General features: G+C 37.8%; 1 protein-coding gene across 7 annotated transcripts in view; it reads right to left on the bottom strand.

The window, feature by feature from the left end:
- Window positions 1-25301, bottom strand: part of sbno2b (strawberry notch homolog 2b) — a 65858-nt gene that overhangs the window by 32479 nt on the left and 8078 nt on the right. For 4 of the 7 annotated variants that reach the window (XM_086281512.1, XM_086281517.1, XM_086281518.1 and 1 more), the window contains exons 2-4: window positions 15221-15447; window positions 14395-14483; window positions 3937-4060 (exon numbers count right to left, since the gene is read on the bottom strand). In XM_086281512.1, the coding sequence (XP_086137638.1) occupies window positions 3937-4060; window positions 14395-14483; window positions 15221-15328 (321 nt within the window). In that variant the 5' untranslated portion in view covers window positions 15329-15447. Of the gene's footprint in view, window positions 1-3936; window positions 4061-4611; window positions 4730-14394; window positions 14484-15220; window positions 15448-15923; window positions 16425-16837; window positions 17099-25301 lie in introns of those variants that run through there. The other 3 variants (XM_086281516.1, XM_086281515.1, XM_086281520.1) reach the window with 3 other exon arrangements.

Below are 25301 nucleotides of genomic sequence, written 5' to 3'. Positions count from 1 at the left end.
AAATTCACCAAATATTTTAAAACAAATGAAAATAATTCTATTAGCTGGGTATTTCTGTATGCATTGCAAACACTTAAATGTCTTAAATGCAACAGAGAGGTTTAAACTACACCTGTGTGCAAAAATATGAGCTTAGTTATGATCTAGTTCATGGTCTGCAGAGTTGCACAGGTTAAAAAAAAGCATGCCTTTCAGGAACCAAGGGGCCTTAACATTTTTTCAGCTGGGTCTTAGACTAAACAGGATCTTTCTCTTTGCTTTTCTCTTTTCTTTGCCTGCCCATATAGATATTTTGATGTTATCACATTTCAACCTCATATCTAGTGTGTTTATATCACCTTAGACAAAGACAATGATCTTTCTACAGGTAATTGCCAACAGCTGGCTAAAGACTTACTCACGTTTGGAATTTTGAGTGTGACTTATTTAGCAATAAGAAATTTTCAGTTCTACAAAAAGCAAAACTAAGAAGACTCAATGCAAATGCACACTTCCTAGAAATGTACTTGGCAGTATTATGAGTGTAAACGTGAGAGCAATTACACGGAGAGACAGAACAAGAGTATGTAGTAAGAGACTAAGACCAGGAGTGTGCCTAAATGTGCTCCAATGTGTGTACATGTGCACATACAGTAGGTATACTGTATATATAGAGGATATAGTATGTATGATAGTATGGTCTGCTTCTGACGTGATGTGCACTCCTTGAGGTTAGCCAGAGTGGTTAGTTTTGTCTTTATTGTCTTCCAGTAAATCTTGTTGTCATTGTGACTTTTGTCACATAGACTCACGTGTTTAAGGTCCACAGATTACAAAACTTGGGCTTGGTAGGTATGCATGTATCACTGTGACAAAGGGTATAGCTTTCTTTCAAAACGCGGTTGCGTTTTTGTCAAAGTAGCAGCTCTCTTTTTTTTCTAATTACAGTGAGCAGAGTCAGCAGAATGGAAATATGTTGCTAGTTTGAATCTACTAAAGAAAAATGGCATTAAAATTCTTGAGGTTAATAAAAACCAGTAAATACAAGTTAGCCTCAATATGGTTTTTCCACTGTTTATCACAGTTTTACTGTGTCCAAGCTGACTGTTTTGGTAATGCCTTAGTTTATAGCTTCTTGGTGGTACTATAACTCCCAGAAAAGGTATTTTATGCCAACTGTTATTTCTGGGGGAAGTTTCCAGCGAAAGACAGCACATATTGGCAAAGCTTCAGTTCATATAACGTGTAGGTAATTTTATTCAGCCATTGTTTAAATCTCTCACATTTAATATGTCCTAATTACTTATGATGTGCATTGTGTGCATTGGTTATGATGTTTCAACAACCTTATCCTGATCACAATACAGTGGCCACATGTCCATTTTATTTATTAGTAACTTCGAGAAAAGTCATATAAAAATAATATTAACGGGAATATAAACAGGAAGTCTACTGATTCTAACACAAATAATCAACTGTTTTCAGAATTACAGCAATCCAGAGTTACACTTCCTGGTCATATGCTGGTTAGCTGCATAAACAAACTGTAACATTGTGGGAAGACAGCAAACCAAAAGAGATTTTCCTAATGACCCTACAGCTGTAACTGAAACAAAGAAATTGCTGAGGTAAACACGGCAGTCACTTGACAAAACCAAACGATCCCATCAAAAACTCTGCCTAGTCAAATATGCCTAAATGTTTTCTGTATTGTCATGAATCAACAGTGGGGGGGAAAAAACAAGAAATTCTGCTTTCTGATTGTGGATGGACACAGGAAAAACATGGCAGGATCACCACGGAATGGGGGAATGAAATGGAGGATGAAGTGAGCTGAGTGTGAGTTGGCAGATTAGTCATGATGACCCCATGACTTACATTTTCTCCCCCATGCCTCACATGGCAGGGAGTGTCTAAAACCAGAAAGAAGAGCTGAGAAAGCACAATATAAGCACAAAAGATCTCGCTGCCGCAAACAGGCACAAGCAAGCATTTTAACATCACATATTTTTGACACCACGAAAACAAATCTCCACTACTTACTGCTTGTGAAAAGAGGTAATCTAAACTAAATCTCACAACAACTGTTTTCTAATTATGTACCTACAGATAATTAGACATCTGTGTCATACACTCAGGAGCCCTGTATGATTACTTTACAGAAGAAAGCTCAATCCAGACAGGCTAAAACATGCATTTGGAAAACTAGGGAAACCCCACATGAATCACACAATCCATGTAAGCACTACAATACACGCGCATGACACGTAACTTTCTTTTGTATAATATATGACATGTGTAGCTTTTGATTTTAAACCCCTCCCACCAGTCTTACAAACCAATAAAACCTTGCCTTTTTTTTCTCTTTTTTTTTAAAGAGAGAATTATTAGACTCATTCAAACATCTGGAGCCAAACATGAAGTGAAACTCTTGCGTGTAGATTCTGTGTCTGCTTGTGCTTCATTTGAAACTGCTAGTAATGATGGACTACAAATGATGTGTCTGGAAACTGGATATCAACAACAAAAAACTCTGAATTATCCTTGCAGCTTTGTCATAACGTACCTCTAATGTGCACGTTCATTAAATGTATTTAAGATCTTTTAGTTCTTCTGGTTGATGCAAAACATCTGAGCAAAAACTATATGAGAACTTGTTATTAGAATTTTTTTATTCTATGATTTCTTTATCATAGAATGTAAATGCATGCTTTTATCTACAGACAATACATTGTTCACTGGCCAGGCTATGCTGTCAATTTGCTACGGCAAGGAGCTGTTCCAGCATCTCTTCTGACTAAAGATAGATTTGTCCAATTAATTATAGTCATGTCCAGAAGTGTATTTCATGCACCAGGATTGAAAAACATTATTATTTTTTACAATCTGCATTTTCTACATTTTTATTAGAACTACTGTTTAAAGAGTTGCCTCGTAGGAACATAATGAGGAAATATGTTATAGAAAAAATGCATATGCAAAGCAAGGATCCCTTATCTTGAGCCACCACTGTGGCTGCTTTGGCTTTATGCTGGACTAAGGAAAGCCCGGACAGCTACGCCTTCTCTAGTTAGTGGCGCTCTTCTTTAAAACTCATCATCATAGCATATTGTGTTTTAATGTGGTTCCATAATGACACTCATAAACTCAAAATGGATTCAGATTAGAAATTCACTGGTCTGTGCAATTACAATGGCTCCTGTTCATACAATACTAGCTATAAAGTACTGGCTGAATGGACACAAAAGTACTTAGAAATAAAAAATGCAAATGATGCAAAGTAATGGGTATGGGTAGAAGTCTGTGTCTTCAATGCCCCTGTTTAAGTATTTCCCATTTTTGAATGAATGTCCAAGTTAAGCATAGTCTCACAGGCACTGAAATAATTCACAGTAGCTGAAAAAACTTCCAGGACTTTCTAAGATGCTTAATATTTGTAAAATGATTTGAAGCATGACTAAAACGCCGACTTCTAAAGGCATAAAACCATAGAAGAGAGGATCACACAATTATAGCTTCCTATTAATGACATGCCTTGACAGGAATTGGGCAGGTGCTGCTGCAGTCGTCTAGACAACATCAGGCTTTAATAAGGTTTCTCTACGGTAAATTAAGGCTCAACTTAATACACATGAAAGGCAAGATGAAAGGGGTGAGTGGGAGGTATTATCCTTCCCTATGATGAGCAAGTAAATGAGAGTGGTAGACAAAACAAATAAACGAAAAAACTCAAAACAAAACTGCAAGACAAATACATCTTTCTGTATTTATAAGACTATCTTCATCCCGATTCTTGAAGCCATTCCAATATCATCACAAATCCAGCAAATGAGGGAACATCTTTTGGAAAAAATGTCCACCCTTTCTTCAGTAGATTTCCAAAGACTTGTGAAATAAAAACTGTTCCGGTGAGACCATCTGTAGGTCAGCATGTACAAGTGCTAAATAAAAACCAACCTGGGTAAACTCTCCATTCCTAGAGAAGTTGAGGCCGGGAAAGTCCATGTCAGAGATTCCCGGGTATATATCCACTGGCATATCTGGAATGTTGGTGAAAGCTCTGCCGTTTAAGTGGTACTGCCTAGAAAGAAAGACAAAGTTTAGTCTGTTTAACTGTTACACATAGCTTTTTCAAATAATAACAAGGTTTATACTCATTCAGCTACAAACACCTTAAAGCTGCCAAAGTTCACAGGCTTTTATACCTGTACAGTAAGTAGCAGACATGTGAAGCTGACATTTAAGTAGTACACCAAAGTACTCCAAGACAAGCGTGCCGGGTGCTGTTTGTTATTTAGTATTGTCTAACTAAAAGTTAATGGTCTAAAGTTATAATACTGTGTTACAAAACATTTTTTTTAAATTCCACACACGCCTAACAGGTGAAGGCGGAACACTTTCAGTTTGTTCCCTTATGGCATTTTCAAGCCCAATCTAGTCTCTTGTAACTCTTGAAATCTTTGTCTTAGTAAATAAATAATAACAAAAAACAGGCACCAGGTATTAAAAGAAACAAGCTAAACATGTATCTCGGGACAGGCAGGCAGAGATAGACAAGATTAGAAAAACCCAGAGGGTAAGCGAGAGCTATCAACAGAAAGTCTAAGTACAGAGAATAAGAGCAGCTCCTACCCGTTTCAAAGATCCATTTCTCCCGAATAACAACCTTCACTTTGTCTACTGTGCTAATATCTGAAACTGTCCAATAGAACTCCTGCGATATTTTCAGTTTCTTCCTGAGTACAAGTCATCATAACGCAACAAGCTTACTCGTCTATGAGTGGTAAAAGCACAGTCAAAATGAAAGCAAAACTAAACCCTTGTAAAGGTGGAACTATAAAAGGACCATCCCATATTCGTCTCACCCAATCATGTTCCAGGGCTCAGAACTGAAGGATTGGAAACGTCCAAATCTATTCAAAGGATTAGATCAGCAGGCCTGATTGATTTAAGGTCAAAATACATCAAGGGGATGAAAGGGCAGTCCTAATCCAGTGTAAGGAAACCAAACTATGGAAACATGGTTCCTCTGATTTCAATCAGAATCAGAATCAAAATACTTTATTGATCCCTGGGGGAATTATTTTTTTGTTACAGTGCTCCATTATAAACAAACATTAACAAGACAGACAATACGCTAACTAAGAATAGTACAATATATACATATATATATATATATACATAAAGTCACTTATTAATAAATAGCTGAAAATTGTTCATTTATTAATGAACAACAAAATGACATGTTGCCAAATATTCAATATTTGAGATTGTACGTGGTCACACATTCAGTATTTGCTGAGAATATGTTATCTTTATCTTGGTTATTGTTTTATATAACCAATTCTCTCACTTGGTTACTTATGCAGCCATCGATTTTTCGTTTGAATTTTTGCGGATGAAAGGGGCGTCTGGCTGATAAGTAGTAGGGGTGGGGGAAAAAATCGATACTGTGTAGTATCGTGATATTTTGTTCGCTAATAATGTATCGATACAGGGACAGCAGAAATCGATATTTTGTTACAAAAGGGTTTTTGTGCTCTGACTTCAGAGCATGTTGATCCTTTTTCTGAGAAAGAATCCTGACATTCCTTCACTGTCCAAATGTGTTTAACGTTTTTTGGCAGCAATAAACATGACAGTTTACTTATTTTAATTTAAGACATGTTTTATTTTAATTAAGTTTAAAACTTTTTTATTTAATATAAAATTATATTTTGTTTTAATTTACTTTCAAATTCTTCAGTTGCTGAAGGGGCTGCATAGTTTTCATATTGCATAGTGCAGAATAGCTATAATTGTATCAGATGGTTGCATTCAGTTAAGTTGGACTAGACTGTAATACAAACCGTTCAGTTTGTCAACAACAAAACTGACTGAAATGAGAGAAAGACTAAGTGCGAGACTTAGATATTAGAGAAAATGAATATTGATAAAGTTTACCTTTATGTACAGAATCTGAATATCGCAAAATATTTTAAAAAATTGCAATAATATCGTATCGTGCGTTAAGTATTGTGATAATATCGTATCGTGGGATGTATGGTGATTCCCACCTCTAATAAGTAGGTTAACTTAAAAAAACAAAACAAGACAACAATGAGGTCTTTGTTAAACTTATTTTTCCTCAATCAAGTAGATGGGGAGTTAGTGTGAGAACAAGTAGTTTGCCTACACAATGGAAAAAGACAAGATTAATCATGGCGATAAATATAAATGAGAAAAAAAAGGTAAAGAACATGATTAGTTCTCAGAAAACACCGCGAATAGTAACAACCATCCACACTGGAAATCCCCTTAGCAAACAGTGATATGAGTGTGATATTATTACAACAGAAGTCTTGGCAGGACAGCATAAGCTGCCTTCCAATAACACAAAGCCAGTGAGGGTCTCTCAGCTAAAGTAGCTGAATGACTTACTGTTTATCCCATCATGCATAGCCTGAAGCTGTGCATAGATAATAATATCTATAACTTTGCTTTTCCGCACACCTTGGTTTTCTGTTCTAGTGTGCAGTTATCTCAACTGTCTTTCAATTACTGCGATTTTACAAGTTTGCTAGAATTATGTTTATTATTAGGTTTTCAGATAAATTACTTCCTGGCATCCTGTGCCCCTTACTTATTGAGAAGTTCATAATTAGGGTCTTTAAAGGATCAGACCTGATGTGCATTTCAAACAATGACTGTACAAAAGTCTATAGTCATTTTCTACGCTCTTTACTTTAAACATTAGATTGTGTTTCAGCTTCAAAGTGGTTCACTATAGTGCTGACACCTTCAGGATTAAGGCATCATCCTTAAAGCAAACTCCTATGGAGGTGCGGAACTTGCAGTAACTTTGGAAATTAATCCTGAAATAAAAATAAATAAATAAATAAATATTTAAAGCTATGCTAACAGTGAATAAACACAGGAATTTAATGTACATTTAAGATTACCTGAAAGTGATTGTAGATAAAGGTAAGTTTGTCACATTTTGCCCAATTCAGGAGTAGCCATGAACTGTTTACTGTGAGCAAACATGAGCACTTTACAATGATGTTAAAGTGTTTTCGGCTTCTTCCATAGAAAAATCTGAGATTATTATCAACATCTACGGGATGCCCAAGATTACAAAGTAAACAAAGACATGCAACTGCTCTGATTCCTAGGAGTATCTCACGAAGTACAGCTTTAAAAAAAAAAAAAAAAAAAAAAAAAGGATCCTACTCGGAAGCACATTTCTTTGAATCTGAGTATGCTATTTTTAATAACTGTAGTGTATTCTTTTTTCTTATGTTATACAGTCTCTTATTTCTTGTTTTTTTTTATTGTATATTCTTTAATATAGTGTATACATGCTCCATCTGCCTGTCACTTTGCTGCTGGAACACGCAAATTTCTCCAACAAGGGACAATAAAGGACAATTCTAGTCTAATCTATATTTCTATTCTAAATTTATCTCCCGCAGTGAACTTTGGCTCATGGCAGTGGGAAACACTCCAGTGTGACTCTAGGTAGTACTGTGCTAAACTGTTAATTAAATCACTTGAAAATATTTAACTGAGCAGAAAATTAGTTTCTACTTATGTTTAAAAATCAAATGGAGTTTTTCATTCTAAAACTGGTTCTCATTTTCCAGTTTTTCCCTTACAATGACTACCTGCTATGTGAGTATGTGTGTAGGGCACTTTAATCACATCTTTGTGAGGACACTGACTAAGATATATGCATTACTGAACCTCAAACTGCCAGGTTCTATCACCAAGAATAACAGTCAACTCTCACTCTAACTAGGGCTGCTCGATTATGGCAAAAATGATAATCACGATTATTTTCACTGAAATTGAGATCTTGATTATTTGACGATATTTATTTAACCCTTTAAGACCTACGATAGAACCAAGTCCGCCAGAGCTTATATTATTTTTTTACATGTTGTAGTGCCATTTATGGGAGCATTTCAAGTTGCTATACAACTGTTATAGCCCATATTTTAATAATATGTATGCATTAAGTCCATAGTAACTACATTAATTGCAAAAAAGTGCAATAAACTACAAAAAAAATTGAAAATTGTTTTTGTTTTTTTTACATATATTTCTACTTGGAGAAATTTAAGAGGTTTATCCCTCAAAACTTTAAATACAAAAAAGTTGCAAAAAATAGTTTACAACAACAGGAAATTTATTTTGAGTGTCTTCATAGTTTTATTTTGGAGATACACCAATTTTTATATACTGCAGGAAAAACAAAAAACAATCCTATGATGCAAATTTGCAAAGAAAACAGCAGGTGCATCAAAATAAACTATTTCCAGCAGTGCAATTTGAGTTCCAAGCATCCCAGCAACTATTCAGAAAAGTCAAACATGACCAGTATAGGCTTTTAAGGCCTACAAGTAAAAAACTACATTTCCGCGAAATGACGTCACTTCCGGTTTCGGCCAGGAAATGGCGGACATGTGATAGTTCGCGCTGACGCCTGTTTCACTGTGGGATGTGTTACGAACAGCTGATCGGATCGGCAAAGCGTGTTTCTGGAATATTATGTTTTTGTTCCTGCAAGCGCTTTTTATGCAATTTTTGCAAAGCTTTATGTGGAAGGAAACCGTGACCGAGGACAAGCTGATGGCATCAGATGTGAGTACAACTCCTCCGGTTTCATATGCAAAACAAATTATTGCGCTAGCTTACACGGTTCCGGTTCTACAGGGATTTAAAAATAGTTACACAAAACGGAGCGTGCTGCTCTGACCGGCTTCAATGACTTTAAAAAATAATATAACATAGTGTGCAACACCACTGAAGTTTTTTTTTTTACCTCTCTTTTCAACCAACGGCAGTCACTCTCCTCTCCAAATAACTTCTGCTTAGCTTTCTGAGCTTCCCTCGGGTCCTCTTAATCAGCGGTCTCCAACCTTTTTTGCACCACGGACCGGTTTATGCCCGACAATATTTTCACGGACCGGCCTTTAAGGTGTCGCGGATAAACGAGGGAGGGGCTAATAATCGGCTCAGTCATTTTTAATGATCGTTGAAAGCCCAGATCGTAATCGTGATTAAAATTCGATTAATTGAGCAGCCCTAACTCTAACCCTACCCTAAACCTACACCTTAACCTAACTTTAACTCTAAAACAAAGTAAAGAGTCTATTTAAAGTATTTAACGTCCTAAACAGGGCTTTGAAGATGCGTGAAAAACTGAGAGTTCAAACATTTACAAATGGTATTACTCAAATTATTTAAAAGCTGGACAAGTATGCACTATAAGTGTTATGTTGTTATGTTTTTTATTTTTCATCTTTGGTTTCCTGTGATAAATATATCAATCAGTCACTCATGCTGTTTGGATGGGCTGATCATGACGAAGTTGCAACCCACAATCTGCCTGTGGTACACACACACAAACATATGCACAGACACACTTAGGGAGTGTCTCTATTAAAAACAGAAAGTTTAAGATGGCCATATGACACATATTGAATTTGTAAATCATAACTATAATATCACCTGAATTACAGTCTCTCCGAAAAGACTCTCTACAGATTATTTAACTCGTACTGTATTTTATTTTATTTTTTTGCATAAGCTAACACATACCATGTAATCTCTATGCAGCAACTGCTGAAATATTTTTCAGTGTTTGGATCTTTTTAAATTGGATTTATGAATTAGATTTTTAGCCTTGATGATGTGCCATCTTCACATAACTAGAGAAGACAAATATTCAGCCAGTGCCAGATACAGTGATGTTGATACCAATATGACTAAAAATAACACAGCAGGATATAGGGTGGGGACAGACAAATAAGTTTCTTCATTGTCTGGGACATGCAGAGTTGTAAATATCAAAACCACAGTGCAACAAACTGTCAAGAGAAGATAATGTTTTTGCTAATGTTCATTTCATATTTCACAGCTTTACATGCAAATGCAAACCGCCACCTCCAAAATTTCAACCTGCTGTGACAAAAAACATGGTTCTTCTGAATAAAGATACCAGGGTAAGACTGCTGTCACTGTGTGTTAATAAAAAGGTAAATTTTAACAGGTCAGTGTTTTGCTCATATAACCTATGCTGTGAGTTTGTAGCTGGTTCCATTAGTAAATAAATTAATAGATTAAATTAAGAGACAGTGAAGTAGTTCTGTGAAATTGCAGCTGGACAGTAGATATAATCAATTTAAGTTGAGAGAATGACCTGTTGCCTTCTATTTGGTAAGCTATGAACTCACACACAACTCTTAATTTATCCTTTTCTTGTCTTTATAATTGAATTCTACATGTTTAGGCCAGATAATGATAAACTGAGAAATACAGCATTATTAGCGGGGTGATTCTTGCTATTCTATTGCAGCTAGTAGCTTATGCCTGTACCTCAATGTCTCTGCTGGCAACCAGCTTGAACAATATTACAGAACAGAGAATTGCTGAGCTGTTAACCTGCTTCAAGCAGGTGGAGAGCAAGCCCTATCAGGAAAACTCACTGCAATATTCTGCCTCATTTGCAAAGTACATGCTGTACTGCAACTTTCCACTAAGTTAAGTGAATAACGAATCGCCAAGATACAAAGTAGGTAATGGTGCAAGTGAGCGTATAACCTTTACAGTACCCCCTTTACCCCCCACCCACACACACACACACACACACAAAAATGCTTGTTCACCAGTGATGAGCATGTGCCAAAACAGAGCCCTAAATCAAACATACTCCTATTGTTCTGGATTTTATTATATTCCCAATGGGTGAGAAAGTGCCTTGGTTTTTCTACAACCCAAAGCACACAGATTAATCACAGACAATTCACATATTCTCAAGTGCTCCACATTTCATATAAAACTCATCTCCAGAGCTACTATAATGAGATGTATGCTTTAGTAAGCTCTAATACTAAAATGAACTTCCTCCTGCTGTAACTGTCACTAGAATCTAGGTGATGTTTTTATTACTCTTTATAAGGATCATTTCTGCTGCGCAGGGGCAGAATCAGTCAGCCAGTCCATCAATCTGTGTAAACAGAGCACTGGTCCATTCACATTCTTCCCTCAATGGGGTCTTGTGAGCTATTCACTTCTCAGCTTGTGCCCAGTAGCAATGTGAGTGGACAGCTGAGGGCTTTCGACACCAATCAGTTTCATTCTGACTGTGGAGAGCAAGTCAATCATACTTAGCTGCAGCCTGCTCTGTAACCTGAGGATCCTTCAAAAGAAGTAACACACACAGGGTCGTGCCACACTGAACATCAAAAATTAGCAGGGTAATGTAGAGATGCAGAAACTGGAGGTTTAGTCCTCTGTCCTGTTTACTCATGCCACATTCAAACTTGGGAAACTCTTGTTGCCTTTGAAATGGTTGCTTTAAAGACAGAGAACCACGACTGTGACACGACTGCGACTGTTACCATCTTCAAAGTAACTTTGGTGTGGGAAGACAGCAATAACACGGCAATAATACAGAGCCAGCCTGCAGTCAGTTTGAGATTGAATGGGGTCAAGCTGGCAAATACATGCAGCAGTTTGTGAAATACAGCAATGAACTGAGATAAATTGGCAAAAAAAAATCGTCAATCTTTTGTAATCTTTTGCAATTCTGGCTCCATCTACAGAGAAACTACAGAAAGTATTTACATTAAGAGTCCAGTCAGAACCCAAGTAATCTGAAATGGAAATAAGGAAATTCCTCCGGAGACAGTGGAGAAGTGATATTGCTTAATGTAGGACAGTAAATTTAACTGTAAAAGAAGACAGGAACTCTACAACCTTGCATCAGAATACAACCAGGTAAGCCAAATTCCCTATTCCAAAGAGACACACACACATTGCACATCAGATGCACTGATCAGCGCAGGCTGAGTGCAATGTGTAGGCAATTAATGAATTCATCTTCATTAATGAATTCAATGGAAATTATTTTCAAACCGTCCCAATTTGTTAAGAGTGACTGCATTCAATCTGAGTTGGACTACAATTGTTGCCTCCCACAAAGGGAATTGTGTAATTGTTTTGCAATTTAAAGTGGTCGCCCACAAGTTGAGGGTGAAGGCACACTCAAACACCGAGCAACCTCGAATGCTGCAACTACTTAAAACTGGTCACCAAATCTGAAAGAAAAATTAAATGTAATAATCAAGCAACCACTAACATTTCTTAGTTACTTTTTTTCTTTGTCTATTTCTATTTTAGTGATACTGAGCCATTAAATAAACTAGGAGCAGGACTGAATAATTTTTGAAGTGCTGCAGAAGGAATGATTAACGTGAATTAAATCTCTTGATCAAAGACTTGGTTCTTCTAAAAACCAGTCAGCCACTTCACTCTAAAACAAAACTGAGAGTACACAAAGACTTCCTCAAATGAGGGGTCCTCAAAACACAGTACTGAAGAACTAGTTGAAATTCAATCAAACCAATCTTGCAATAAACCACAGACCCCTTGTGAATTTGATTGTATTGTACATTGTAAAACAGAGAGTGAGATAAGAGTGTTGTAAACGCAACTTGATGTCAGAAAATTCCACTTTGAGTGAACTTGAAAACCACAGACCCTGCTTTCAACGTCATCTGGCACTTGAACTTTCAAAGACGCACTGCACTGGCAGCAATAACAATAGAAAACACCACTTCTTTAACAAACACTTCTTCAGTTATCTTCAATATGACACAATCTTGGTGATGACTAAATTCATCTTTAAAATAACAAGTCACTATCCACTGAATCACCAAATAGATACTGTATACAAGCCCACTCAATTCTCAGATTTAATGCACATAGTTTTTAAGTTTGGACTGGTTAAAGCAAAAGCCTAATGACGATATCACTTTTAAGACCCTGATAGTTTTCATGATGCAAGAAAGAACCATAATGACTGCTCTAATATTTAGCATGTATCATAGAATTAAACAATTCTGCTGAAAAAAATGCTAACCCATACTGCACAGATACATAAACGGTACATATGACCTTTTATATCAGAGTGCTTATACAAAGTGCACCTGATCTTTAACAGATTAAAATGTCAAAATGTTCCTGAGTGCACAGCTGTGGCTAAATGCATGGAGTGCAGTTCGTGATAACGACTGTGGTTCTTTCTGCCAACAAAAACAAGACGTTACGCAGCCCTTTTCCAGTTTAACTTTATACATGCACAACTTAGGAGAAAACGTTCATTTAGCACTGAGAGATCCTGCAGTTAAGTCTGACACTGGGCCACTCACTACGGGAAATAAAAGAGATTTGATAAAGAAGACCTGCCCAGTGATCTGAGCTGGTCGTTGAGTGTTAGAATGAGTATGTGATCAGCTGTAAAAAACAAACATTCAATCAGCTTTGGGGGTTTCAAAAGTTATGTGCCCACTGAAAGAAACACTTTTACATGCATCTAAATGATAATTTCATGTTAGGTTGGACCAGTGTATCCATTTTCTTTCAATCCTAAAGGTTTATATTTATCAAATATATACAAATGTTTCCCTCAAGTTTACCCGATTAATAATAAATCGTATATAACTGAGTTTAACCTCCTAGGACCTGGCGTCCACATATGAGGACATCACATTTTGGGTCGTCTAGACCAAAATACTAAATTTTGCTCTACATTTTGCTCTACATAATATGCCCAAATATCAAAGAGAAATTAAAAATGCATGCTTAGGAGGTTAAGCACCATCATACACTTATCTAGCTATATTTGACCAATTCTAAAAATTCTTTCACAATTTTTGCTCTTTTTATATTTATATGTATTGCTGTAGGATACACATATAAATGTCATTCTGACTGACCACATTTAAATGTGTGGAAGTGATTGTGTGCTATGTGGATGTCACTGTCTCAGGGAAGTATGCATTGATCAAATACACCAACATGAGGAAAAATTTATAATAATTTAAGTCCCTAGACAGCTAGTGCATTTTGTCAGTTCATGTGTGAAACTTGGAAACCAGGAAACTGCCTGTTTTAAATGCTTAACATTGGGGGTGTAACAGCATTTGAAACTCAGGGTTTGGTCTGAACTTTGGTTTCAGACTGCATTCAGCACTCAGATGCTGCATTCTGTGCTTAGAGTGCTACTAACTGTCAAGTATATATCTTTTTTTTTCATTGAAAATGTAAATAAATCATTCAAATATCAAAAATGTTTCCATTAAAAAGAATAAAACATATTCATAATTAACTGAGATAAACTAGTAAACCCAAAAAGACAGCTAGAACATCAACAAAAGGTGCTGGGTAGACTTTGCTTGATATAAATAGTCTTCTGGCAATAACTGTTAGGCTCCCAGGGAACATTAAAAAAAAGAGCATTTCATACCCAACCCAGCTTTCTGAACAGTTCAAGAGAAATACATGTGCTACTACACCCCTACTGAATATGGTAATTGTTATGGAGCATTCACTTTGAAGATACTGTAAACTGTGCTTGTAACTTACTGATTTCCAGACTGCATAGGGCAGTGTATGCTGTATCCACTCTGGTGAGAAGAGAGGGGCCAGGCAGTGGGGGTGGGAAATATTGAACTCTAAAAAGAAAGATTAAAAAAAGACTTATCACTTAAAGCAGCATTAGGACTTTAACACACAGGAAAGGCTCTCCTCTTGGTCCAAATTTAATATAAGTCAATACTATTACCAGCACTTTGCTATGTGTTATACTAAAAACAAAATACTTTGTTTAGATAAATCCCATCTTTACCCCACCAAGAAGTGAATGCTGCAGCTGATGGCAAAGAATGCCTGGGAATGATTTCAAAATGTTTCACTGTAGTTGCGCAATCCAATAATCGGTGATTTCAACAGCATTCAATAACATTCATCCTTAGTGTAATCTAGAGAGGTGGAAAGTTTCAGTTTCACGTATGGTGGGGGTTTTTTTTTGCTTGTTTTTTAAAGAAATTCTCAGGAATAGCAATCATAATCCCATTACAGCTGAAAAGGGTGGAAGCCTGCTTTCATCACTTTTTAGTGGAATCATTTACTTTTCTGTTCACAATACACCATTAGAAAATGTGATTGTTTGATTATGTATTTAAGCACAATCTTTTAGATCTGTTAAGATGATCCAGACCAAAATTCAAGTGATTATCCAACTACATTTGCAGCAAAATGCCACACATTTCCAAATGTGTGGCATTTTGTGACACATGCTCTTTTATTTATCTATTTTGCCTTTTTGAAAAATATTAAAGAAGTGAAACATAAAAGAAGAAAAACTATGGAGGTTATGCAAATAGGCCTATATATAAAAATGCAAACACACCTCCATGCTAGTGGGGGTTACAGAGAACAAGCTGTTGTCCAGCTGAGGGCCTTCTGGATGCAGGTAGTTCTCCCCGTCCATGGCCATCGCTGAGGTGAGGGTTGGCATCAGACCACAGCTTCACTCATGACCACCAGCCGACTTAAACTATGGACTTTCCGACCACCACTCAGGTGCTGGCTGTGTGTGAAATAGGGCTTTTAACAAGGGCAAATGCAGTCCATGACCTGAAAAAAAGAGTAGGAATGGATGAGACATATAGGAAATGAAGAGGACAGCAACAGGAAAAAAGCTGTCAAGCAGTTTCGCTGCAAATATGGTAATTATAAAATCAAGGAAGATGGTGTAAAGATAAATAAGCCATGAAAATCAGCAGAAACTGTGGGCTTAATGGCTTACTTAAAGTCAGATTCAGCAATAAAAAAGCTCAAAATCTCAAATTGAAGTATTTGGCCCATGTGCAACTGCAGTGATGGATACACAGAGAAAAGGCTCTTAGACTAGCCTATAATGCAAACCCCATTTTATATAATCTGACAGTTATACATGTTTTGTAATTTTAGTTTTGTTCTTTTTATTCAACAAACGGCATCCATAAAACCATGTCTGTCATGGTCCTGGGTCGTTGACCCAGCGTTTTGCGTTTTTTCTGATCTGTATTAGTTTAGGGTTAACCTGAAGTTTGGTGTATTGTCAGCCCTACCTGTGTCTGTCCTTGGTGCTCTGTTCATGTCCCCGTGTTGTGTTGTACATCAGTCTGTTTCCTGTTTTATTTTGAAGGCTCGTGTTCTGGATTTCCTGTTCTGTTCTGAAGGTCTGTGTCTGTTATTGTGTTCAGCTTGTCTCCTCCGGTCCCCGGGTGTATTAGGTTCAGCTGTTCTTCCCTCCTGTGTGTGATTACCTGATTACCTTGTGTGTGTATATTTAGTGGGTGTCGGTCTGTGTTCGTTGTCGGCTCGTCTGCGTTCATCCATGTATCACTGCGTTAATCTACATTCATCTGCGGTCTATGGTGTTCCTGTCTCTGCGTCTCTCTGCCCCGCACCCCTTTGTATGGTCCCAGGTTTGTCACTTAGTTTCTCCCAGTTTAGGTTTCCGTTTGTAATTACTCGTGCTTCATTGCCTGTTTTTGCCACTACCACCCTGTAAATAAAACGTCACTCGTATCATCAGTTTGCTGCATTTTGGGTCCTCCTTTTCCTCCACACCACACGGCTCCCTCCGCCAGCCGTGACAATGTCATAAAAAAATATGTTTTAGAAAGACTATGTCTGGCATAGCCATATAAACAGAGTCCAGTTTATGAGAAAAAATAGAGAAATTCAAATATGTCATAAAGCACTAAAATGATTTACAAAATATGATAAAATGGTAATATGAAGATAAATTAAAAAGCAATTGGCCTTACATTTTAGGGCTGCTACATTTGTCAGAACACAAACTGAATTCAAATCTTATTCATAATTAGAGATGGACCGATCCGATGTTACGTATCGGTATCGGTCCGATACTGACCTAAATTACTGGATCGGATATCGGAGAAAAATAAAAAATGTAATCCGATCCATTAAATATCACGAAAGCACCTCACAAAACTTGCAACACGCCGTAACTCACCTCAGAACGTTAGCACGTCGGAGCAGTATGCATCACGTGATAGAGCGGCTGTGGCATGCGGGACCTGTCGATGGTCTGGATAGCATTTGGAGCTTCGCTAGCAACCCGGCATTTCATCTCCGACAAAGTTATCCCGAGAGAAGTAAAGCAAGTGTGTAAGTCCATCTCTGAATGTTTGTAAAGCATTCCTGCGTTAAGCTTAACAAACGATATATGGAGCGACTGCCTCTTCTTGCTGCTACTTCAATCATGAAACTGCTTAACGATCAGCTGATCGGCTTTTCCGTGTCTCTAGTTTGCTTTTGGCCCACTTTGCACCAGAAAGAGGAAACCAGCGGCTGAACAACAGCAGCACGTTTAAGCTTGATCAGCTGTTGTTAGAATGTATTTAATATTACTTTCTACTCGAGGATCTTTTTCTACGTAGCTGACGCTGGTAACTGTGCAGGGGCGGATCTAGCAAAGTTTAGCCAGGGGGGCTGATAGGGCATTAACAGGGAAAAGGGGGCACAAAGACATACTTTTCTTTCTTATTCTCATTTAAAATGTCTAGCTTTTAATAAATAATTATCTGACACCCAAAGTTTTAATTTGATGTAAAATGAATAGAAGTCAATTACTGTATATAGTAACTATTAAGTCTAATATATATACCCTAGTAAGCTATAGTACTTTTTCCTTTGGGAAGGTACCATCTGTGCAGTCTGCAATTTTGTTGAAGAAAGATGTTGAATCTATTTAATATTTCTTGAAAAATAATTGATTTCTGTGCATTTTTTTTCACACTGCATCAAATTAAGGTTGATTACGTCGATTAAGCATCATGAGGTGGCGCGTGAGGGGTGGTTCCCTATTTTTTATTTATTTATTTTTGTTGTTGCTGGGAGTTGGAACCCTATTAGTTAGGTTGCTTAATATTTATGCTAAGTACTCTTTAAAATACCAGAATAGGGAGGATGGTGTAGGTTTAAGTTTATTAGATTGATCAGTATTGCTGAACTATGAAATATTTTTTTTTGCATACAGGTATAACAGAATAGCTTTAGTGTAGTTGTTGTTTTAAACTTGAGTATGAACTTATACAAAATGCAGCAAGATATTTAAAAAACAGTTTTGTTGATTAAAAAACACTATATCGGATTCATATCGGTATCGGCAGATATCCAAATTTATGATATCGGTATCGGACATAAAAAAGTGGTATCGTGCCATCTCTATTCATAATGCAGAGTTTGAGCAGATATTTATTGATGGACAGTCCTCATTAGCTGGTTGTCATCCAACATCACTGAAGATTCCACATTCATTACAGAACCAATTAAAATCATGGCCAGAGGTCCACAGCAGTGTGCACTGCGCTGGATAAACCTATAATGAGCACAAGCTAAATAACAAACATAACATAATAGTATTTAATACAGACATGGTGGTCCAAAAATAAATAAAAGAAAATCAATTATAATAAATTATGTTTAAACCAGTTGTGTTTATTGGTTTGATTTATTATTGTATAACAAATGTTCAGAATTAACAGAAAATGGCACAGCTTTCTGCCGCTGAGTGTCACTCTCTGCTGGACGAGGACCACTGCTTACACATTCAGTAACCCCCAAAGCCAAATTCCAGCCAGTAAAACCACCAATAGTGTGTACTCACAAGACCTTTCATGTCGTAAAATATGTGTATCTTACAACTCAACTCGTAGATATGCAGACAGATTCCTAAAATGCTGTAAAGCCTATACCTTAACATTGTCAATCTTAAACACACAGAGCTACAAAAATATACAAAGGGAAAACCTGAATGGAAAAGCATTTGAGCGATTGCAAAACTGAATGCAGCACAATAATTGCTTTGGCTCAATTAGCTAAATTATTTAATATCAAGTATAATATCTCTGTATATTTTAGAGAACCTCTTTTCTCTTATATGGGATCTAAATCCATAAACTGCGATTTCCAACTAGATCACATAAACAATATATAAAACTAAAGTCAGTTTTTTGCTACTTAAAGTCCACAAGCCTAACAAATCTCTAATGAATCTCACCAGATGGGATCCAATGTTTTAGCACTTTACAAAGCATGTCTGTGTTACATTAGAAACACTACTACTCAAACTGCTACCCTCCTTCCCCTTGTCCTTCCTTCATTCCCTCCTCCAGTTTGCCCCCAATCTGGAACACAGACCAGACATGTTCACTGGGGACAAAGCTGAGGTAATAAATCCTAATAGAGTTCATGAGGGTCTAAATAAGGAGGACTTTGTGTGTCCGAGTGTGTGCAAGTCAGTGTATGAGACAGAGGCCTGGCCCAAGATAGTCACCACTAGCAGAGCCAATACACACAAAGGGAGGCCATTTTCCACTTCAGGCTGCCTGTGTGATACTGTCTGGATAAAGGTGAAACAAATGAGGGGGAAGCCCAATGCAAAGAACCAACTGGCAAATTTCCTAGGCAAGAGGTCTGAAGCAAAAGGAAATTAGATCTTTTTTGAATATGTATGGCCGGATTTCACCCTAGAAAGTGCAGCTCAAAGCAGGGAGACAAAAGCAAGGCAAGGGAGTCAGAGACTGTGTACTGGGAGCCTTGTGAGGACATGCTGGTGTTGCATAAATCTACTTAGTGTAGCAACGTAAGGACAGTGCTTTGCAAATGCATGCCAAAAGTGTCATCACAGCTCCTAGTGCACGCCACGCTTTGGTTTTGCTTGCACTTGTTGTGCACCATTCAATTTCCTAACCAATTCGGCATCACTAACTCAGCTGTAACATTATGGCTCCATCATGTCTGGCCAATGCCCAATACTGAAGTATTTATTTCTTTATTTTTGTTCTTATTTTATCCCCTTTTGTTGCAGGGAAACAAAGAAATCTTTATTATAAAAACACAGTTTTAAGCTCTTTCAGCCCTTCATTACCCTACTTTTAGCCATCAAAAAAATGGATGTAACACAACACATAAACATCGCCTGCTTACAATGATGTCATTTTAATTGCTGATAGTATCAGTTAACATGGCCGATACCAACATTCTGCTGAAACATGCGGGCCTTATGGTACTGCACAGGAGTCCATTTGCATAGGTTTTTGGCTAGCAGATAAAGAGACTAACACAGATGATATAGAAACACAAGAGTCCTTAAAAAAGCCAAGCCCATATATCCCAAGGGTGAAGATATGATGCATTAAATCCAGTACTGATGGGATATAAAGTTTTTCTAAACACAAGTAAAACAACAGCAGCGTTCTCCACAAAGAACCAAAGTTCAAAAAAGCACACACGAGAAGCAGTTTTTATTGCTTTTAACCATTAGATGTCAGACAATGTAGCACTTAGAATTCTGCTGTTTTGAAATGATGTCCATGAAACTACAGTTACAACATTTATGTAATTCCTTACTAACATCATAGTATAGTAGATGTTTGTTAGCTAGCCCACTGATCTAAGTCAAGAATTGTCATAGCTAGAACCACTCAGTCTTCCTCATTAGCCTTAGCAGACAGGAGCTCCATCGTTCCATAGCCTCTTCATCTTCAAATACTAGCCTAAGTCCACCAATGCATTTTCTCATTGATTTAAAAGGCAGAATTGCTTCCCATAATGCCCTGTCTCTTGTCCCCCCTACCACCTAAACCCACGTCACCCACTAGTACCATGCCAGTTATTGTCTCTTAGCAACAGAAAATGTCCCTCGTTCCCCCTTCTCCCTCCAGAGAGCTCCGGAGGATAATCGATACTGATCATTGTAACTGTGGTCCCAGATCTGCCCTTCCTGTAAGGTCTCTCATTACCGGAAAACAGAAAACCCCCCTACTACTCCTAACTCCTGCAGAGAGGAAGAGGGGTGTGATGAAGAGGGCTATCTGCAGAAGGAAGAGGGCTGGCAGTAGTGGGCAGTGAGAAGAAAACAAAAAATGTCCACTGTAATGCAAGGGGCACAAGGAGTTTCCTCAACATACACAATTCATGCAGTTCTTTTTTTTAAGGTACAGGGTGCTACAAAAAAGGAAAAAAAAAAGGTTAATGTCCTACAAAAAATGTAACAGAGCAAGTGAAAGCAAGCACTCTGCAGTGTAATCTCTTAAATCTGTTAATTAAGTCAGAGGTTACTGCTGGTTTTTGTGCAGCCCTCTCCCATGTGAGTCTCCTAGTCCATCTCTCTCCCTCTTCCTGGGTGGTCTGATGCAAGAGCTCACTAAAAACAAATTAGGCCACTTCATCTGCAGTATTTGCAAAATCCTTAAAACCTGAAACAAATCCACACACTATTAACTTAAGAGGCTACAAACTAGGACGATGTGATTTTTCTTTAAATATAATTTTGGCTTCTAATAATTGTGAAAACAAGATATCTTATATACGATTATTGTTTAACCATAAATTTGCATTTTGCTTTATGTAATAAATGTAGTTACCATTTTTTCTTTACAGTTGTGCACTTTGGCAATTCCCTAAAAGTCCAACTCACTCACCGTTTCACCCAAGATAATTCAAAAAGAGCCTTTAATCAACAAGATATAGATAAAGGAAGTAAAAGTCATAACAACATTTCCGAAGGAGAACCTGCAGGGGCACTCTATCTTCTTGGTGGGTCCTGTGCAGCTTTCCTGAGACATGTGTGCCTGCTGCTGCTTGGCCATTTAAAAAGTTTAGCAAAAGCATGATTTTTCTTAGTTATCTTGTTACTCATAACTGTTATCACAGAATTGACAGAAAAACTCATAGGCATGATTTTTTGCCATAAGCAAACAGCCCTTTCACAAATGTGGACATTTAGTAACATGACATTTTTAGAAACAATATTTCCAAGACATGATATGTGCCTGCCTGTTTGCACCACCACCCTGTTACACAATCCACTATCAGCTTGCAAGTACCAATAATGAGAGTGAAAAGGGAGTCTGGCATATACTGAACTAGCTGACTGACTGCTGGTGGCCTTGTGGCTGGCAGAGCACATGGAGATCATCCAGGGAAGTGTGACTTCCTTAAGCTGGTAAATCACGATTAACACTCACGAGGAGAAGCACCACCCTGCCTAGCGCGTGTGTGCCACCTCACTTGACAAATGAAAACTCACATGTGGAGTGTTGATACTGACAATCAGAATTTCACAAACAGTGATTTTTTTCTCTTCCTGACTCATAATGAAATCATGCTCTATGCTTTACATGAAGTAACTCTGTAGACATTATCTTAATACATTTTAGGTCTAGTAATATATAAATGTCTTCCTTTATGAAAGCAAGATATCTCAGATGCGCCATATCCTGTTTTCAAGACCAAGACCAGTGCAAAAAGTAAATAAATGATATCCCATGTTATGCAGTTTACCCACTATAGTTAATCCCCCGTCTTGTAGCATTAATATGCATTCCTTTACTTCAAATCATACTAATATCATCTTTTCTTTTCAGTAGGGTTACGGGAAGTATTCAGAAGTTTAGCTGTGCTTCATTCATTAACCACATTTGCATAATCAGCTCCTTGCGGCTCACAAGGCGTCAAAACCTCATTATGTCAACCAATTTTTTCAGCGCCTTTGTACGTGCTATATATTTATTAGATTTTTTGTTAAGTGCTCTATGCACTCAGTAAGGTGCATAAAAGTACTAGATGAACCAGTCTGGAGGAGACACAGCTGATGCTATTGTGCAGCTGAACCTCTGAGGTCACTGCAGTACCAGTGTGGAGAAATCTATGAGTGGAAATGCCAGGAAAAAGGAATTAAAGTTATTTCACATGAGTCTGTTTTTCCCAAAGTTACCATGGACATTACATGAGACAATAAGCACCTTGGCAAATACTTGTGAAAGTCCCCTACTTTTCCCATCTAGTACCACATCACAGTTGTCATGTGGTGTCCCTATATGCCCTAGGGACTTATAGGGACATTACACAGTCCCTAGGACATAGGGACAGGTTTCCTTGGGTTTTTAGCATATCCTGTAGTCATTTTGCATCTCTTTATAGCCCTTTAATGTTTCTTGCAGCAGTGCTTTTTAGGTGAAGCCCAGGGGCTCATTTGACTAAACGGTAGGTCTGTAAAAAATGGATTCATGGAAAAAAAAAAAACGTAACTGCACATTTATTGCAGGTACTGTAGAAATATGTAGACAGCCCTCTGTTGGCATCTGTCACTCTGTATACTGTTGTAGTATGTCTCTGTCTTTACTACTAACAAGCTGGATAACAACAAACATTCAATTCAATGTACACCACTTACTCATGACCCATCTGAGTCCATCAGCATCACCAGTAATCAGGTTAGAAATGATTAGGGCCCAGCTACACTACACCAAAGCAGCAAGGGGGCTGTTGGCTGGTTATGATTGGCTTGACTGGCTGGATTCATTAGTTGCTGTGATGAAATATTCATAAAAGGAACAAGTTACTTCCCAGGGAAACGCTGGATGCCATCATTCAAAACAGCCTACATTATTAATCAGCACCTTTTTCAACACAAAGGGTCCATACTTGACACGGTGTGCACATGCACAGACATGACGCAAGCCCTTAAGCACATACATGGAAGGACACAGACATTAGCTACCTATCTTTCCCGGTTCCCACTGCCAGAAAGGAAATTCCATTCAGCATTGCCGTAAAGGGACTGTTAACAGCCCAGTAACTGAGTAGGACACTGGATAGAGAATAATGATCGAATAACGGTGTAACTGAATCAGCTGTCTTATCAAAGTCGGGAAATGGAAACAAATTTGGTTTTAGGAGTCTGTTGTTACTGCATTTCTCTTGTACAAATATTTATCAAAGAGCCTCTACGGACTGGGACAGCACACAGGAACACCTTTCATAAAACAAATGGGCATTTATTTGAATGGTCTGCTCTAAATGAAAGGCTGGGTTCACAGATTTCGCTGCTTGCAAGTGAATACCAATTAATCCTAATTACATCTTCATCAACCAACTCCAAATGGTTATTCAGCACCATTTTGCCGGGATGATGAATATCTTTGTGGCCACAAACACAAGCTGAATGAGACATTAAAGTAATTTATCCTTAAAGCGAGAACTTAATCGAGCTCTTGTGGGTGAGAGGATGGCTTTGTTGTGGTAAATAAGAACAAGGAGCGATAACGGAGAACAGGAAGAGTACGGAGAGAAAAAAGGTGAGGGCAAAAACAATTTGGATAATAATAAGAGCAAAAGAGCAAAAAAGGAGTAAAACAATGCTTTACAGTTGCCTGATGGCACTCATTTAGGAGCAAATCCCTCTACTTCTACCACCAGCTCACCAGAAATAGATCAAAGGCTGACTTGATCAAAGAGAGAACGATCCACTTAGCTGCCTCTTTGCCCCGTTTTCCTCTGTCATCTAATTTCCTCAGAATAGAGGGATGATAGCGTATGCTAGTGTTGCACAGTTTTTTTGCCTTGACTACTCTGGTTAAACTTTTTAGGTGAATAGACAACAGCTTATTTTACTCCCCCACAAAAAATATTAAACCAATTTTTTTTTTTTTAAAAAAGCTCAGCTCCTTGTGATATTTCTTAAGGATTTTTACTCACACCTATATAAGCAAAGCCAGTGAACTTTTTCATCATGTATGTGTCTTGGCTGATTTAAAATATTGTTCCTTGCGCCATTTTAAAGTCATTTATGATATATACTGCTGTATGAATATTAAAATGCAGTTAACGTTGCATTCTAATGTGAAAATAACATATTATGATTACTGCACTATGCCTAACTCCTTTCTTTCGACCAATGCCCAGTTGTTTTCTTTTTTCCACTACAGTTCCTCCTGCTGTGTGGCAACCCAGTATATGGTGTATATATCTCCATGTCCCAGTTTCCCTTACGTCCATTCCTCTTTCCACCTCCATCCTGTGCATGGAAGCCAGTAGCGTTAGCTATTGCCTCTCACCCAGTCTGAACTCCAAAGAGATTTTGCTGCCGATTGGAGGCAGCTGGCTCAATGCGTCTGAATCTCCACCCCCATAACCACCCCTCTCAGCCATGGTTATTCAGAGAGTCAGTCATAACACCCAACAAAAGCTAGCAGATGCATGGTTCACAAGCAAACAACACAGCACAGGCAAACGAAATAGTCTGGACTGTGAACTGTGCCCTAACACGGTTCAAGTCCAGACAGTACTCTCTGCTCCACTAAAACTGACCTCAGTTATCTGGCAGGCATGAAAATATTGCACCATTTGCACAGCTCACAGGAGTGTATCTTTGGCTGTCTATGTCACTTTGCAAACTTCAGTTCATCCTTTTTATTTCACATAGGAGCTGGCTCACTGACTAGGCTGCCTTTATACTCTAGAACAACACTACTTGAAACCAACAAGCCATGCTGAAAATAAATCAGACAGGCAAAGCATGTTCAAAAAATTATATCATTGTGATCAGAAGACCAAATTACTGTAAACTGAAAATAATTACCGTAATTGTCGGGCTATAAGCCGCTACTTTTTGCACAAGCTTTGAACCC

Source organism: Aulonocara sp. 'chitande type north' Nkhata Bay, linkage group LG23, assembly GCF_057382095.1.
Source record: "Aulonocara sp. 'chitande type north' Nkhata Bay isolate Kocher_YH1m ecotype deep benthic linkage group LG23, A_spYH_male_GT1.1, whole genome shotgun sequence".
Lineage (NCBI taxonomy): Eukaryota > Metazoa > Chordata > Actinopteri > Cichliformes > Cichlidae > Aulonocara > Aulonocara sp. 'chitande type north' Nkhata Bay.
The sequence above is the reverse complement of the archived record's forward strand: the minus strand, read 5'-3'. Positions and strand labels throughout refer to the sequence as shown.